Source organism: Giraffa tippelskirchi, chromosome 3, assembly GCF_054371585.1.
Source record: "Giraffa tippelskirchi isolate mGirTip1 chromosome 3, T2T-mGirTip1v1.2.pri, whole genome shotgun sequence".
Lineage (NCBI taxonomy): Eukaryota > Metazoa > Chordata > Mammalia > Artiodactyla > Giraffidae > Giraffa > Giraffa tippelskirchi.
Genome location: NC_137277.1, coordinates 28,415,446 through 28,431,101, shown reverse-complemented (window position 1 = coordinate 28,431,101; position 15,656 = coordinate 28,415,446). Strand labels below are relative to the sequence as shown.

Here is a 15,656-nt window from a genome sequence, read left to right as displayed (position 1 = left end):
GGTGGGTGATGGGTGAGACCCCCGGGACCCCAGAAAGGACAGCAAGAGGCCATGTGTGCAGCTGGGCGGGTCCTCCCCTTCCTGGCCTGAGGGAGAGGGTGGAGGAAGGAGGCACCCCCTTGATTAGGGCTAATTAACCCTCTGCCTGGCAGACGGCAGGCGCTGCCCTCTTCAAAGGCACAGGCAGGCTGCACCCCACCCTCCTTGCACAGGCTCCTATCCAACACCAGACTCAGCATCTCTCACAGGGCTGGGCCTCTGCAGCTGGCCTAAAGCATGGCCCCGGCCCTCACCGGCCTCTGGGGTTTGCTCTTCTGACTCAGCCCCTACCAGGCTGCCAGAGGGACCCCAAACCCAGAGGCTGTTCCTTCTGCCTGGAATGCCCTAATCAGCTCCTCCACCAGCAAAACCTCCTCATCCTCCAAAGCCCAGCTCGAGGCCCTCCTCCTCCAGGAAGTCTTCCTGCCCCCTTGCCCCACACCCCACTCTGCTGTCAGGATGACAGGCCCCCTCCATTGTCCCTGGGCTGCAGCTGTGGTCACTTGAGGGGAGCCCCTCAAGGCCACATGTCTCTGAGATCTCTTTGGGTCCCAGGGAGGCCCGGTACTAGTGGACTGAATAACAGGAGTGAGTTCAGGGAGGACCAAGGAGTGGGGCTCAGGACGCCAGTCATGAAGTGATCACACCCCGAGGCCTGTGATGGCTCCTCCAGTCCCCGACCTGAGGAGACTGGTGGGGTCCCCAGCGTCCCCATGATGCCAGGCTCCTGGGGGACCCCTGATGCCCTGCCCTGTGTCCTGTCTCTCCTTGGACTGGGGCTCCAGAGACCCAGAGCCTGCATGGTGGAAACACAGCTTGAGCGGTGCTGTTTTAGGCCAGAAGCAGGCTGGAGGTATTGGGGGCTGGTGCTTCAAGAGGGCAGGTGGTAGGGCTGAGCCCTGGGGCCCAGAGAGGGTGAGCAGCCAGGCCCACATCACACAGCTATGCGCCCACAGGCAGGCTGGCAGAGCCCAGGGTGGGCTTGCCTGAGTGGATAGGCGTGAAGGTGGGCCAAGGGTGCTGTGTGGGGGCTGGGCTGCATGGAGGGGAGTCCAGCTCAGGACTTTGGCCTCAGGTGGGAGCACAAGGCCAGGAAGCAGCAGGCAGGGGCCGTGGAGCCACCAAAGGGGCCCTGAGGCTGCCGTGTCCAGCCAGGGGGGTGAAGCACACCCTGGGCAGTAGGAGGATGCCCAGTCCTGGCATCCAGGAGGCTGGAGCTGGAGGGGCTCAGGGAGTCACCTGGCTGGGAAAGGTGGCCCAGGTGCCGACCCTGGGAGCAGAGGGAGGGGCTCCCTGCCCTGGAGGAGGCCCTGGCCATGCAGGAGCCCACATCTGCCAGCTGGCGTGTCCCAACACAGGCGGCTGTGCTGTGTCACGGGACGGCTGCCTGGAACTCAGGGGACCCCACCCTGAGGACGGGTGCCATGCGCTCTCAGCCAGAGGGGGCACTGCTGGTCAAGCCCAGCACCAGAGAGCAGAGTCCCCTGGGCAGGCAAAGTGGGGGTCGCATGGCTCAGAGGGAGATAGGTGGGGTGGGACGCCTCAGAGGGCACCAGCTCCCCTTCACCAATCGCAGAGTTTCACCCCGGGAATTCCTGGGGACTTAGTCAAGCTTGGGGATGGAGGGCTGGGCCAGACACAGCTACACCCACAGGAGGGGGCGTCAGGACACCAGTGGGACCTACGAGGCCTGCCTGAGCTATAGGAGCCACTGGGCTTTAGTTCCTACAGGGGGCTTCCAGGGGAGGGGACTCAGTCCTTGCCCGGGGGTATCAGATAGGCTGCCAGGAGGAGGGGCACTTGAGCAGATTCTAGAAAGATTAAATGAGTCATGGAGGTATAAGGATGGGACAAGCAGGGCTCAGAGGATGTGGGCAGAGGGACAGCTACAGCCTGGGTGTGGCCACACCCAAGTAAGGGCTCCCGGTCTTTCTGCAGCAGCTGGGATACAACAGGGGACTAGGGGCTCAGATCCAGGGAAGACATCTCTGGATGTTGGGGAAGGGGGCTTTCCCAGCAGACTCCCTCAGAGGTCCCAACTGGAGTAAGAGAGCTACCCAGGATGGGCACGGCCAGGAGCCCGTTACGAAAGGTGGGGGCAGGATGTTCTGGCCTCTCTTCTCCTCTCCTTCCTGGCATCGTTCTATCTCCGCCCAGCAAACTCCTACTCATCCCTCAATGCCCACCTCTGGGGGGCCTCCCGGGCTGAGGGTGTGCTGGGAAAGCCCTCCTCCCCGCCCCTCCCCCATACCGTCCCACCAGCAGCAGCTCCCGCTCGCCCGCACGGGGCCGCAGCCGCCTCCAGATGTCCATGGTGAAGAGGGTGCTGCTGCTGTTGAAGATGGAGGTCAGCGAGGACATGAGCGCAGCCATCATCACAGCGACCATCAGCCCCCGCAGACCTGGGGGAGGGGTACAGGCCACTGTGACCTTCCTGGGCTGCTCCCGGGCCCTGCTGATGAGGCCCCTCCAAGTGCCCGCAGGCAGAGGCCCAGAAGGGTGGGGGTGAGGGTGTTGGAGGTGGTGGGAGGAAGACCCTGACTTGGGAGGCTGGGGCTGATGGTGGGCTCCTGCAGCTGCAGGCAACACATCTGTTCTCAGCCTCTCGTTTCTATAGAGCTTCCAGTTGACAGACTGCTTCCATACCCAGACTTCATCTGATGGGTGAGGAGGTGGAAGCTCAGAGAGGGGAAGAGAGTTGCCCAGAGAAGCAGAGCTGGCCAGAGACAAAACCCAGGGGTGGTGAGGGAGTGAGAAGGGACCCTCAGCCTGGAGCCCACACCCTGGGCAGGGTGCAGGGGCCCAGGGCCTGGGGTTTCTGCTACTTCTTGTGCATAGCCGCAGGCAGGCCGAGGGCCCCTGTCTTGTTGGCTCCAGGGGAGAGGAGACAAGGCTGTCTAACTGGGGGAGAAAAAGCCCTTGATAATGAATGAAGGGCCCCCATCGAGGTGGGCAAGGCGCTGCTGTGCAAGGCCTCCTGGGGGTCATAGGCTCAAAAGGGGCTGAGGGTACAGAGGATTCACTGCTGTGTGACTTTAAGTTGGTTGGCTCCCTCTCTGAGCTTTGGCACAAGTCTGTCTCCAAAGTTTCTTGTGCTTTTTTTCAAGTGTCTAAGCACCTCCTCTACCTCTGCAGATTCCCTGTCTGTCCTCCACGCCCCCAACACCTACACACCCTTCCCCGACCTCAGGAAACACCACTTCCTCCGAGGGCTCAGCCTTGTAGATGCCACTGCTTGCCTGGCCCTGTTTCTGTGTCTGATCTGCTGTGTGACTTCTAGGCATCTCATACCCCTCTCTGTTCACTAGGCTGGCTGAGATGGGGCCCAAAGAAAAGTGAGTTAAATCATGGTTTCCCCCCCCGAACACTTTCCCAACCTCCTCTTGCTCAGGGAAGTGGATTACCTTGGGGTTTATTCTCCTCCCATTTCTCAAGTGGGGAGCTCAAGACCTTGGAGCTGGATCTCTAGGGATTGTGGTGAGCCCCTCAGAACAGCAGAGGCAGACAACGCCCCGAGGTGTGAGTCCACACGACAGCCAACCCCTGTGCCAGTCAGTTTCCCTACGCTGTGTTTAATCCCACAATCAGGCTGAGGGGTGAGTAGGCATCATTATCCCCAATTTACAAATGAGGACATGAAGCTGTGACCAGGGAAGAGGCTTGCCCCAAGTATCTCTGCCAGCAAGTGGCAGAGCCCAGGCCTGGTCCTGGAGGAAGGGAGGGAGGGAGAGAGGAGCAGGGCGGGGTCCGAGCTCCCACGGTGGGACACTGAGAATCCGGAGGTGAAGCCAGTGGAGGACAGCCGTCTCCTCTGTTTGCTTCGGTGGGACCACACCTCTCACCGTGTGTTCTGCTTTCACACCCTGTATCACACTGGCCAGGAATGTGGAAACGGCCAAAACACACCCATGTTCTCTGGTCTGCAGGGTCTCAGGGAGGCAGAAGCTGTAGGCTCAAGGCAGGGCTGGGCCCCTTGGGTCCCGGCAGAGTCAGTGGTGGACTTGGGGGCCAGAGAGACTGAGCTCTGTGTCTCAGCCACAAGCTACAAGCCCAGGACGAGTCACTTTCCTCTCATCTGTGTCTCAGTTTCCACATCTGTAAACACAGCTAAGAACTCTGCCTCATAACATACAGGAGAGGTCGTTTGTGAGTGGGCCTGACACCCAGCAGGCCTGAAAGACAAGAGCGTGGCAGCCTTTCTTGGGGGCAGGGCCAGCACAGGCCCCAGCTTTGCAGCTCGCTTGTCACCTGACCTTGGCCAGGGCACCTTGGGTCCCAGTTTCCCCATCTGTAAAGCCGGGATGATAAGGGACTTCCCTGGGGTTCTGTGCTTCCACTGCAGGGGATGCAGTTTTGATCCCTAGTCAGGAACTAAGATCCCGGGTGCCTTGCAGGGTTGCGAAAAATTAAAAAAACAAAGTGAGCATGATGATTAGAGCACCAGGGTCACTGAGAAGCGGGTGCAGGTCAGTCCTGTGCGATCCCCTGGGCATGGTGCTTGGTGCATGGTGGGAGCCTTATGTGTTTTCTATGATTCTTTTCCTCTCTTCCCCAGGAGCAGAACATCCCACCCGGGTGTCACACAGGGTCACGCTGGATCCAGAGTGGCCTCCACCGCCCCCAGGGCCCCTTGTCAGACCCAGCCAGGGCCTCACCTGTGGGCATTAGCTCCATGACCAGCTTGGGGTAGGCGATGTTGGAGCAGCCGATCTCGGCCCCGCAGGCCCGCAGGCACTCGGCCGGCACCACGCAGCCCACATCATCTGCAGGAGAAGGATCCTCAGTGTCCCCTGCCTGACCCCCACCCTGGGGTGGGCAAGGAGTCTGGCTGGACCTGCTCTGTCACTACATGCTATCAGCTGCTGCTCAGCCCTGGGCCTCAGTTTCCCAGCCAGGGTGACAGACAAGGAGGGGGCCGGTCCTGGAGCACTATTCTGTCCCTGGACACCCTCTCTTCCTGCCTTCCTGTCCATCACCACGAGCCTGTCCATATCCACGACGCCGGCTTCCTGTTCCCACGGGAGGCCGGGGCTCCCCTGCAGGCTGCCTGCCCAAGCAGCAGTCAGTCTACCATCTGCTGTCTCCCTCCCCTTACCTCCTGCCCCCAGCCCTTCTCCCCAGAGGAGCAGGTGAAGGCCCTCCCCTCAGACTGTCTCCAGCAGCTTCCAGAGGACTCTTCAAACAAGAAGGGAGTCCCCCCAACAAGACTCTCCAGATGCCAGGCTCCTCCAGGCCGGTTTCCTTCTGCGCCACCTTCTCACGGCATCCCAGCCTCCCCCCACCCAATCTCCCTCTCCCAGGACTTCCCAGGAGCTGCTCAAAAGTCATCTCCTCCATCTGGGCTATAAGGATGGGACCAGGTTTTGCTGCAGACACTCCCCGTGGTGGAGATAGCGCCCACTGCGTGCCCTCTGAGTGGATGTCCAGGGCCTTGACCCAGACCCGGACTGAATCTGAAGTCCCCGCCTCCCTCCCAGCCACTGGATCCTGGCCCTGTTCCAGGCAGGAGGCCAGGGGCACCGAGCAGCACCATCGGCCCTGACCCCTGGGTTTTCAGCGGTGGTGGGGACAGGGAGGGGGGCAGAGGAAGGCAGAGAGTGACCTGCGCTCAGAGAGAACAGGGGACAGGCATGCAGCCGCTCAGCACAGGGGCCTGTTTGGGGTCAGAATGTTTCCACGCATAGCATCGATGTTTCTGTCACCCAGAGCCCTCCTCATGGACTGAGCACTCCTGGGTTAAGATCCCTCTTTAGATGCCCAACCCACCGTGGAGGGTCTCGGGTCTCCTCCCTTGAGCCAGTGGCACTGGAGTAGCATCACTCCACCCCCATGATCCTCAGCCCGTCTCCAGCCCAGCCTCTCCTGAGCGCCAGGCTCCTGGGACATCTGTACCGCCAGCCCCCAGCCTGTCCTCCCTCCCCACTGCCAGTCTGCCAGCCCTCAGCCCATGGGGGCTCCTCCCATCACCTGCCCCCTCCACTGGGCTCCCTCCACCTGCAGCTCTGTCTTCTCAGTGGCCCTCTTCCACCCTCTGCATCCTCATCCTTTCAAAGTCATGGCTTTGCTCTTGTCACTTCCTTCTCAGGAGCCCCCTCCCCAACCCTGGAGCCCACGGCTTCCTGGAAAAAAATTCCTTTCCACAACATTCAGACAGTCAACATTCGAGGCCCTGGACAGCCAGGCCCAGGTCCTGTCTTCCCAGCACCTGTGCAGGCCACCCTAACCTGCTTGTATTTTCTCACGCACACCCAGCACCCGCCACGCCTTTGTGCCTGGGCAGACGCAGCTGGGTACCTCCTCCCACTGCTCTGGCTCTGTTCCTACCCTTGTTTGCCTCCTGCTTCACGCCTGCTGCAAAGGACTTGCTCTCGGAGGCTTTCCATAACTGTCCCCCAACCCTTCCCAGGCAAAGCAGCTTCCTCCCAAGGCCTCCTAATGACCAGGATTGAATCACAATTATTTGTTTGCATATTTCACCTCCTCCACCAGACTGGGAGCTCCCCAAGGGTGGACACTGGCTTTGAATCACCTCCGCTCCCATGTATCACCCAGTCCAGGGCTGGGCCCAGAGAAGATACTCTGTGAACATCCGTGAATGAATGAGTGAGTAAATAAGTGAATGGTTGGAGGAAGAGGAAAGGCACAGAAGGCCAGGAGGAAAGGGAGAAAAGATCCCATGAAGCCCTAGGTGGGGAGTTCAGGCACTGTTTGATCCAGCTGCCTTGTCCACAGCTGTGCAAATGTGAGAACTCAGGACCAGAAAGGGCATAACTTGCCTAGGACACATAGTGAGACCCAGGATACAGCCCAGGGTCCCCTGGAGGGACTCTGGGTCCAGGTGAGGGCAGGTGACTGGCCCCTCTAGACAGGTTCTGGGCTTGGACTGGCTGTCTCTGGCACCTGGAGGACTCAGCCCTCTCAGAGGGACAGATGAAGGGTCACAGCCACATAATGGCTCGAAATGCCCGAGTCAGGAGATTCTGCCCAGGTTTTTATTCAGCCTGTCACAGCCCATTGCAGGCTCCCGGGATGGGGCCCTGCCTCTGGGCACCTCAGGGTTTGTGCTGAGCATCAGGAAAGAACCACCTCTCTTTTGTGACAGCAGCAGAGGTGTCGTCGCCACCTAAACACCGGCTCCCATTTCTGTCAACTCAGGACTGAGCAGCCCCAGGCCGAAGGCAGGGCCAGGAGCCTGGGTGAAAGACTTTGGGTTTGTCTGGTGCTGGACTCTGCAGGCCTGCGGGGGGGCCGTGTCCCCACTGGCTCCACCTTGACATTAGCACCCCTACCCAGCGGAGGCCCACGCCGGAAGCCTGAGGGCTGCCTCCCTCCCTGACCCCCACATCCTCCCTCCCTTCGGCCAGTGCCAAGTCCAGTCACTGGGCATGGGGACCGGGGGGCTGTACCACCTGCCCCCTGTAACCCACTCCCTGTGGGAGCTTCTAAGAGCATCAGTCTGCCCACACTCCTTCCTGCTCACAGCCTCCTGTGGCCCCCATCGCCCACAGGAATGACCATGGGGCTCTAGCTGGGCACTACAGCCTCCTGCCCATGTGGCCACCCTGACTACCACCAAAATTTCATCCACAACTCCAGGCCTTTGTGTTTGCTGTTCCCTCTCCCTGGAACAGTCTTCTGAAACCCAGGGAGCTCCTCCTGACTCCTCTCGGCTCTAAGGCATCACCCTCCACAAGCGCCTTCCTGCCTCTCCACAGACGATACCAAAGGGGCCCCTGGGGAAGCCTGGGCCCCAGGTATGCACAGTGTAAGTCCATGCGTGGCAGGTTGTGCCTGTGTTTGTTGACTGACTGAATGACTCTCTTCTAAGCTGGTCACTTGACACACCATCCTAGGGAGTAAACAGGGTGCTCCCCACTCCCAGGCCAGCCTGGCTCATCCCTGGGAGCCAGTCTAGATGCTGATGTTGCAGGAGGAAGCGGGAGAAAAGAAAAACACACAGACCTGCGTTTGAGTCCAGTTCTCCCAAACCCATACCGTGTGCATGCTCAGTCAACTCAGTCCTGTCCGACTCTTTGTGACCCCATGGACTGTAGCCCACCAGACTTTTCTCTCTATGCAATTATCTAGGCAAGAATACTGAAGTGGGTTGCCGTGCCCTCCTCCAGGGGATCTTTCCAAAGCAGGGATCAAACCTGTGTTTCTTGTATCTCTTGCACTGGCAGGTGGGTTCCTTACCACTGAGCCACCTGGGAAGCCTCCTGTACTATGTGGTCCTGGGAAATTGTTCTCAGGCTGTTTCCTTCTCAGTAAAGCCCTTCTGGGGAGATTCAACATAAACTTCACACCTCACACAAATATTAACTCAAAATAGGCCACATATTTAAGTGTAAACTATCAAACTTCAAGGAAAAGAAATAGGAGAATATCATCAGAACCTAGGGCAAAATGAAGAGTTTTTAGACTTAACATCAAAAGCATAATCCATAAAATGAAATATTGACAAAACAGAGCTAATCAAAACTAAAGCTTTGGGGATTTCCCTGGAGGTCCAATGATTAAGACTCTGAGCCCTCACTGCTGAGGGCCTGGGTTCGATCCCTGGTGGGGGAACTAAATTCCACAAACTGCACAGCGTGACCAAAAAAACCCCAAACAAACAAACAACAAAAACTAAAGCTTTTCCTCTGTGTAAAACATCATCAGTGAAAAGGATGAAAGGAAAAGCTGCAGAAACAAATTCAATAAAGTCACAGGAAACAAGATCAAAACTCAGAATCAGTTGTTTCTGTACGCTAAGAGTGAACTGTCAGAAAGAGAAATTCAGAAAACAATCTTATTCTTTTTAAATGCTATTTACAACATATAGAAGTTGCTATTCATTTATGTATTGTAAATATGCTATTTACAATACATAAAAAATTTACAATGGCATAAAAATATAAGATACCTAGGAATAAATTTAACCAAGGAGATGAAAGATCTGTACACTGAAAACTATAAGACACTGAAAGAAACTGAAGAAGACACACTGAAAAATGAAAAGATATTTCATGCTCACAGATGAGAAGAATTAATAGTGTCAAACTATCCATACTACCCACAGTGATCCATAGATTCAATTCAATCTCTATCAAAATTCCAATGATATTTTTCACAGAGATATTAAAAACCATCCTAAAATATTTGGATGGAACCAATAAAAGACCCTGAGTAGCCAATGGAATTTTTAAGAAAGAAAAACAAAGCTGGAGGCAGGCATCACAAGCCCTGATTTCAAACCAAATCATAAAGCTATAGTAATCAAAACAGTGTGGTACTGGCACCAAACAGACACATAGATCCATGGAACAGAATAGAGAGCCCAGAAGCAAAGTGAAAGTGAAACTGTTAGTCACTCAGTCATGTCCAACTCTGTGACCCCATGGACTGCAGCCCACCAGGCTGCTCCTCTGTCCATGGAACCCTCTAAGCAAGAATACTGGAATGGGTAGTCATTCCCTTCTCCAGGGAATTTTCTTGATTCAGGGATTGAACCCAGGTCTCCAGACTTGCAGGTAGATCTTCTCACATACATGGTCGACTGATTTACGACAAAGGAGTCAAGGATATACAATGGGGAAAGGATAGTTTTTGCAGTAAATAGTGTTGGGAAAACTGGACAGTGACATGTAAAAGAATGAAACTGGACTCCTGTCTCATACCACATGCAGAAATCAACTTAAAGTGGCTTAAAGATTTTAATGAAGATCAGGTACCATAAAACTCCCAGAAGAAAACATAGGTGGTAGCTCCTTGACATCAGTCTTGGCCATGACCTTTTGGATTTGACACCCAAAGCAAAGGCAAAACAAAGCGAAAAACAAAAACAAACAAATAAAACAACTGGGACTACATCAAACTGAAAAACTTTTGCACATCAAAGGACACAATCAACAAAATGAAAAGGTATCTTGAAGAATGGGAGAAAATATTTGCAAATTGTGTATCTGATAAGGAGCTGATATCCAAAATATGTAAAGAATTCATGCAACTCAGTATCTAAGACTAAAACCCACAAACAAACCCCCAAAATCTGCTTTAAAGATGGGCAGAGGAACTAAACAGACATTTTCCCAAAGAAAACAAATGGCCAACAGGTACGTGTAAAGTACCTGTACAACATCACTAATCATCAGCGGAATGTAAATCAAAACCACAATAGGCTATCACCTCACACCTGCAAGAAGGGCTATTATAAAAACATGAGAGGTAACAAGAGCTGGCCAGGATGTGAAGAAAAGGAAACATTTGTACACTGTTGGTGGGAATGTAAATTGGTGCAGCCACTACGGAAACAGCATGGAGGTTCCTTAAAAAGTTATAAACAGAACTACCATATGATTCAGCAGTCCCACAACTAGGCACATATTTTAAGGAAATGAAATCACCACCTTGAAGAGACATTTGCTTCCCCGTTCATTGCAGCATTGTTCACAATAGCCAAGATATGGGAACAATTTAAGTGTCCTTCAATACGATGAATGGATAAAGAAGATGTGATGCTCATATAGATATATATGAAAATATCATTCAGGGACTTCCCTGGTGTTCCAGTGGCTAAGACTCCACATTTCCAATTCAGGGGATGTGGGTTCCATCCCTCGTCAGGGAACTAGATCCCATGTGCTGAAACCAAGGCCCAGTGCAATCAAATAAATAAAATAAATATTGAAAAAGAAAATATTATTCAGTCATGAGAAGGAAAGACATCCTGCCATTTGTAACAATGTGGATGGACCTCAAGGGTTTTACGCTGAGTGAAATAAGCCAGATAGAGAAAGATAAATACAATATGATATCCCTTATATGTGGAGGCTAAGAATGCCAAATTCATAGAAATAAAGACTAGAATACCATGGAGTACCAGTCAGCAACAGAAAGGAATGAGCTACCGATATACACTGACCTGAACGAATCACCAGAGGAGAATGGCCAGAGTTATGGTGGAGATAGTTTGACTGCAGGGGGACAGTTCTCCAACTAGATTGTGACAGTGTTTACACTAACCTACGCATCTGATGAAGTTGTACACACATGCACATAAACAAGCACACGTAAGCTGGAGAAATCTGAACCAGCTTTCTGGCTGTGGTTATCGCACTGTGGTTATACAAGATGGCACCACTGGGGGAGACTGGGTGAAGAGTGCCTGCAAGCTCTCTGTTGGGTTTTCAACAGCTTCCTGTGATTCTAAACTTATGGACAGGTAACTGGAGGGTTGGAGGTCCTTCAGCCCTGAGAGCCAGGACTCCCTTCATGAGCCCAGGGCCTCCCAGCAGGGGAAGAACAAAAGGAGATGCCGAGGCCCAGAGACAGTCTTCTCTGGGTCCCCAGCAGCAGAGGCCATTAGCCAGGCTTCAGGGCTCCCAGTGGTGTGCTCACCCTGGGGCCGCCTCGCTCCCACTTCTGACTGTGTGGGGTGGGGATGGGGAGGCAGGTGTGTGTGCACTTACCTGGGAGGTGCTGGGGGCACCTGAAGGGGCACCATGTTCAGACACAATGTGAAGCCCCCGGGGCAGGGCAGAGGGCAGGACCCAGTGATGGGACCACAGAGACACGGGGCTGGGAGGCAGCATCACTGCTGAGGGCAGCGGACCCAGGGGAGATGGCCTGACAGGCAGACGGGTGGTGGAGAGGGTCCTGGGGAAGGTTTTCTCGGGCCCAGGCCTAGAGATGTCAACAGCCAACCCTCCGCAGCACAGAGCAGTGTCCTCAGGGCCCCAAGCCCAGGGGAGCACAACCAGCCCATGCAGGGCTGGGAAGGCTGGGCCAGGTGCCTGGCTGACTGGCTGCGGCACAAGACGGGGTGGGGGTTGTGGTTGGCAAAGTTTAATGGGCTTTGCTGTCCCCACCCTGGCAGCCTGCTTTCAGATGTGGTCCCCACACACCTCCATCACCGGGGTCCCAAGCCCCAGGGACGCAGGGCAGAGAGCTGGGCCTGACCCCAGCCCACAGCTGCCCTCTCAGGCCTCTCTGCCCCAGGGGCTGGGGCGCGACTCATCATGTAGGACCAGTCCTGGTGTGTGGGGGGGTTCTCAGCAGGGAGCCAGGGCTGGGACCCAGAACTGGGAGCCTGCCCTGTCCACACCAGGCTCTGGGAGGGCCCCTGAGGCTGGGTCAGAGCGGCCCCGCCCCTGCCTCGGAGGCTCCCAGCCCAGCACCCCAACTCGACTTCCACAGCGGGTCAGCTGAGCATCTGTGCAGGCTTTCTGTCCCACCTGGGAAACTGGACACGGTTGGGTTGGACCAGGATTACCAGCAGTGTGGGGGCGGGGCTTGTCAAGGCTATGGCCTTGCTATGTGTCCTCAGGAGAACACTGTCCCTCTCTGGGCTGCAATGGCCCAGAAGCGCTTGGATTTTGGTCCCTGAGTGGCTCAGAATTCGGCCACCTGGGGCTGGTGGCGGCGGAGGAGACGCACGCACACCCTCCAGAAGTCTGTCTGTCGAGGGTGGGGTGAATGTTTCCGGCCCCGCCCCCAGCCGCACGTGACCGCAGGTGGCGGCAGCGGGGTGGGCGGGGCCGCACTTAGTCACCGCTGCCAGCGCCCGCGCCGCCCGCGCGCCCGGTAAGCGAACCCCGCCCCGTGTCCCAGACCCCCGACCCCCGGCCCCCGGGAGATCCGCCCGCTCACGCGCCGCCCCGAACCTCCTCCGCGCAGACCCCTAGGGTTGCTGATCGCGGCGCTGGGGGTTTTGGGGGCTCCTTCCCACCCCGGAAGCCCTGGGGATGCGGGGCGCCGCCGAGCAGGGCCAGAGGTCGTCGGAGAGCAGACTCCGGACCCTCCTTCTTGGGAACTTCTGGGGAGTCCCTTGCCAGCCCTAGTTCCCCCCAGAAGTCGCCAGGACCTCTGGCAGCTCCAAAAATCCCCGAAGAGGCGGGCCCCCGCGCGCGCCCCCCGCGCCCCCCGCGTCCCCGCGAGGTACCGGCACCGGGACAGTAAGCGTGCGCCCCCGCCCCCCGCCGGCCCCTCCTCCGCGCCGCCGCCCCTCCCCGGCCCCGCCTGCACACTGACCCGACCCTGCCGGCCCGCCCCTCCCGCAGGTCCCGGGGCAGAGGAGCGGCGGCGGCCAGAGGCCCCAGATCGCTCAGCGCCCAGCCGAAGACGGCCCGGAGCTGCGGAGCGCGCGGCCGCCATGGCCTTCTCGCAGGTGCAGTGCCTGGACGACAGCCACGTCAACTGGCGCTCCAGCGAGGCCAAGCCCGAGTTCTTCTACAGCGAGGAGCAGCGGCTGGCGCTCGAGGCGCTGGCTGCCCGCGGCCGCGACGCTTTCTACGAGGTGCTGAAGCGCGAGAACATCCGCGACTTCCTCTCGGAGCTGGAGCTGCGGCGCATCCTGGAGACCATCGAGGTGTACGACCCTGGCTCCGAGGACCCCCGCGCCGGCGCGCAGCTCCGCGGGCCGGAGGATGGTGAGGCGGCCAGCGGGGCCGAGGGCACCCCCACCGAGGCCGAGCCGCTGCCCTCGCTGGAGTACTGGCCCCAGAAGTCGGACCGCTCCATCCCACAGCTGGACCTGGGCTGGCCCGACACCATCGCCTACCGCGGCGTGACCCGGGCCAGCGTCTACATGCAGCCCCCCATCGACGGGCAGGCCCACGTCAAGGAGGTGGTGCGCAAGATGATCAGCCAGGCCCAGAAGGTGAGCTGCCCGGCCGGCCGGAGTCCCCGAGAAACGCAGCCGGGCAGGCCTGACCTGTCCCTGTGTCTCTGGCGCCCACACGCGCGCACTCAGCCCAGCCCGGGCTCTCGGCTGCCTGCTGGGCTGCCTCCCTCCTGCCTTCGCCAGGCTCCTCGGTTTCTCTGCAGAGTGATAGGGCACGTGGGTCCCCTGGTCGCTGACAGCAGGCTGCCCCGTCTCAAAGGATCTTTGTGCATCGTTGGGGGGTGTTTCTGACTTCCCCAGACCTGGCTAGCAGGTTCCCTAGAAGAAGGTGCTTGGACGGGGTGGGGCAGGAAGGATCGCAGGGCTTTCCCTCACTGTCCCCGGCGATGGCTCTGAGAAGCAGGAGGTTCCCGCGCACACGTGGAGTGCTCTGGTGTCGCTTTTGTGGATGATGGAGACAGTCTGGGGCCTGGGGTAGGCATGGAGACTGAGAAGTAGCCTGAGTCTGGCCAAGGCTGGCCTGGAGATCCAAGTTCAACTGTGCCTTTTTCCTTGCTGCGCTGGGTGACTGAGGGCAAGTAGCTCTCCCTCTCTGAGCCTCTTTGTGAGCTTTGCAGTGGCAGAACCTTTCCAGGCTGGGAGGTGGGGACTGGCAATGGTGCGTTCCTAGGGGTGGAAGCAGAGCAGGTCCCAGTGGGGATTGTCAACCTGGATTGAAAGGACCTCAGGCGTTGTCTGGACCTCACGTGGAGGGACTCCTGCCGAGCTGTGCCTTGTCCCTCTGTGGATATCCATTCAGCTGACACACTGACATACCTTCCAAGAAGGGGTCTCTCCACTGGCAGCCAGCCAGGCCCTTGCTGGATAGCCGTGACCATAAGTGGGGCCTTCTCTTGCTTCCATGGTTTCAAGGTACATTCTGAGATGACTGATAAAGCCTGCCTTGCGAGCAGTGTTGAGGATTCAGAAGCCAGCTCTGGGCTCAGTAGAGAGGAGTGACTGGTCAACAGTATCTGTTCTGGCTTTGGCCCGGCAGGGCGAGGTATTTCTAGCCGAGTCGAACCCCTTTACTATTCTGGGCCCGCTCGAAACCCAGACAGTGGCCCTGGGGATCATCCTGGCTGACAGGGCCCAGGGGAGCTCTTGAGCAGAGAGACCAGAAGTGGGTCAGGCACTGACAAGATGGCCATGGCTTAAGTTTCCGGAAAGGTGGAGTCCCTATCTCCCGAGGGGGCTGGCGGGGTCGGGTAGCCTGTGTTGGGAAGCCTGGCTCTCGGCCTGATCCTGGGCAGTTTTGGGGCTTTGGGTTTCTGCTCTGTGAAACGGAGGTGGCAGGGATGAAAGCCTTGAGGATGGAGTCGGGTGTCATAGTGAGGAAGAGGTGGGGTGGAGGGACCATCACAGTTTTCAGGCTGAATAACCTGCTGTGGTGGAGAGGGGTGCTGCTGGCTTGGGTGCCGGGCTTGAGATCGTGGAACCCAGTCCCTTAGGAGTGCCCGTTGGATCCCATTACCTAGCCTCCACCCCCTTTTTAAAAATGGAGCAATTGAGACCCTTGTAGAGGGGGCTTGACCTGCCGTGCTGTGGTGCCTCTCCTCCCCACCAGAAGTAGGAAAGAGGTGGATCTCAGATCCCAGACTGCTCGGGAACAGCTGGGAAGTCTTATCTCCCCAAAACAGAAAGACAGACAGCCAGGTCCAGACAGGGGAACCTGGGGCCAGGCTAAGCACCAGGGCCTCCTCCCTCCTCTCTTGTCTCTGTGTCCGGGGCTGAGACCCAGCCATCCCATGCAGCCCCATGCCCCCTGTAACTTCGTCTGCTCCCCACAAAACCCTCCAAGCTTATCAGCATCACCTGTGTAAAGGGACAGAGCCAGGAGAAAGTCCCGCCCAGGCCTGCACCCTGGTCTATGTGGTCCCAGTCGGTGCTGTCCTGCAGCCCCCCACAGGTGGGTGTTGGCCCTGCTTTCATCCCTCCCAGGGTAGGGGCTCACTGACCATGCTCATACGGC

At 57.4% G+C, this 15,656-nt stretch overlaps 2 protein-coding genes across 5 annotated transcripts in view; one reads left to right on the top strand and one right to left on the bottom strand.

Moving 5' to 3' along the window:
* SLC5A10 (solute carrier family 5 member 10) overlaps positions 1-15,656 on the bottom strand; it is a 57,317-nt gene that overhangs the window by 2,082 nt on the left and 39,579 nt on the right. For 3 of the 4 annotated variants that reach the window (XM_081583591.1, XM_081583592.1, XM_081583595.1), the window contains 2 exons: positions 4,695-4,802; positions 2,291-2,441 (listed from right to left, as the gene is read on the bottom strand). In XM_081583591.1, the coding sequence (XP_081439717.1) occupies positions 2,291-2,441; positions 4,695-4,802 (259 nt within the window). The remainder of the gene's footprint in view (positions 1-2,290; positions 2,442-4,694; positions 4,803-15,656) is intronic. The other variant, XM_081583593.1, reaches the window with a different exon arrangement.
* Positions 12,554-15,656, top strand: part of SACK1G (scaffolding CK1 anchoring protein G) — a 31,581-nt gene continuing 28,478 nt past the window's right edge. The window contains exons 1-2 of the mRNA XM_081583590.1: positions 12,554-12,606; positions 13,083-13,681. Of these exons, the coding sequence (XP_081439716.1) occupies positions 13,175-13,681 (507 nt within the window). The 5' untranslated portion in view covers positions 12,554-12,606; positions 13,083-13,174. The remainder of the gene's footprint in view (positions 12,607-13,082; positions 13,682-15,656) is intronic.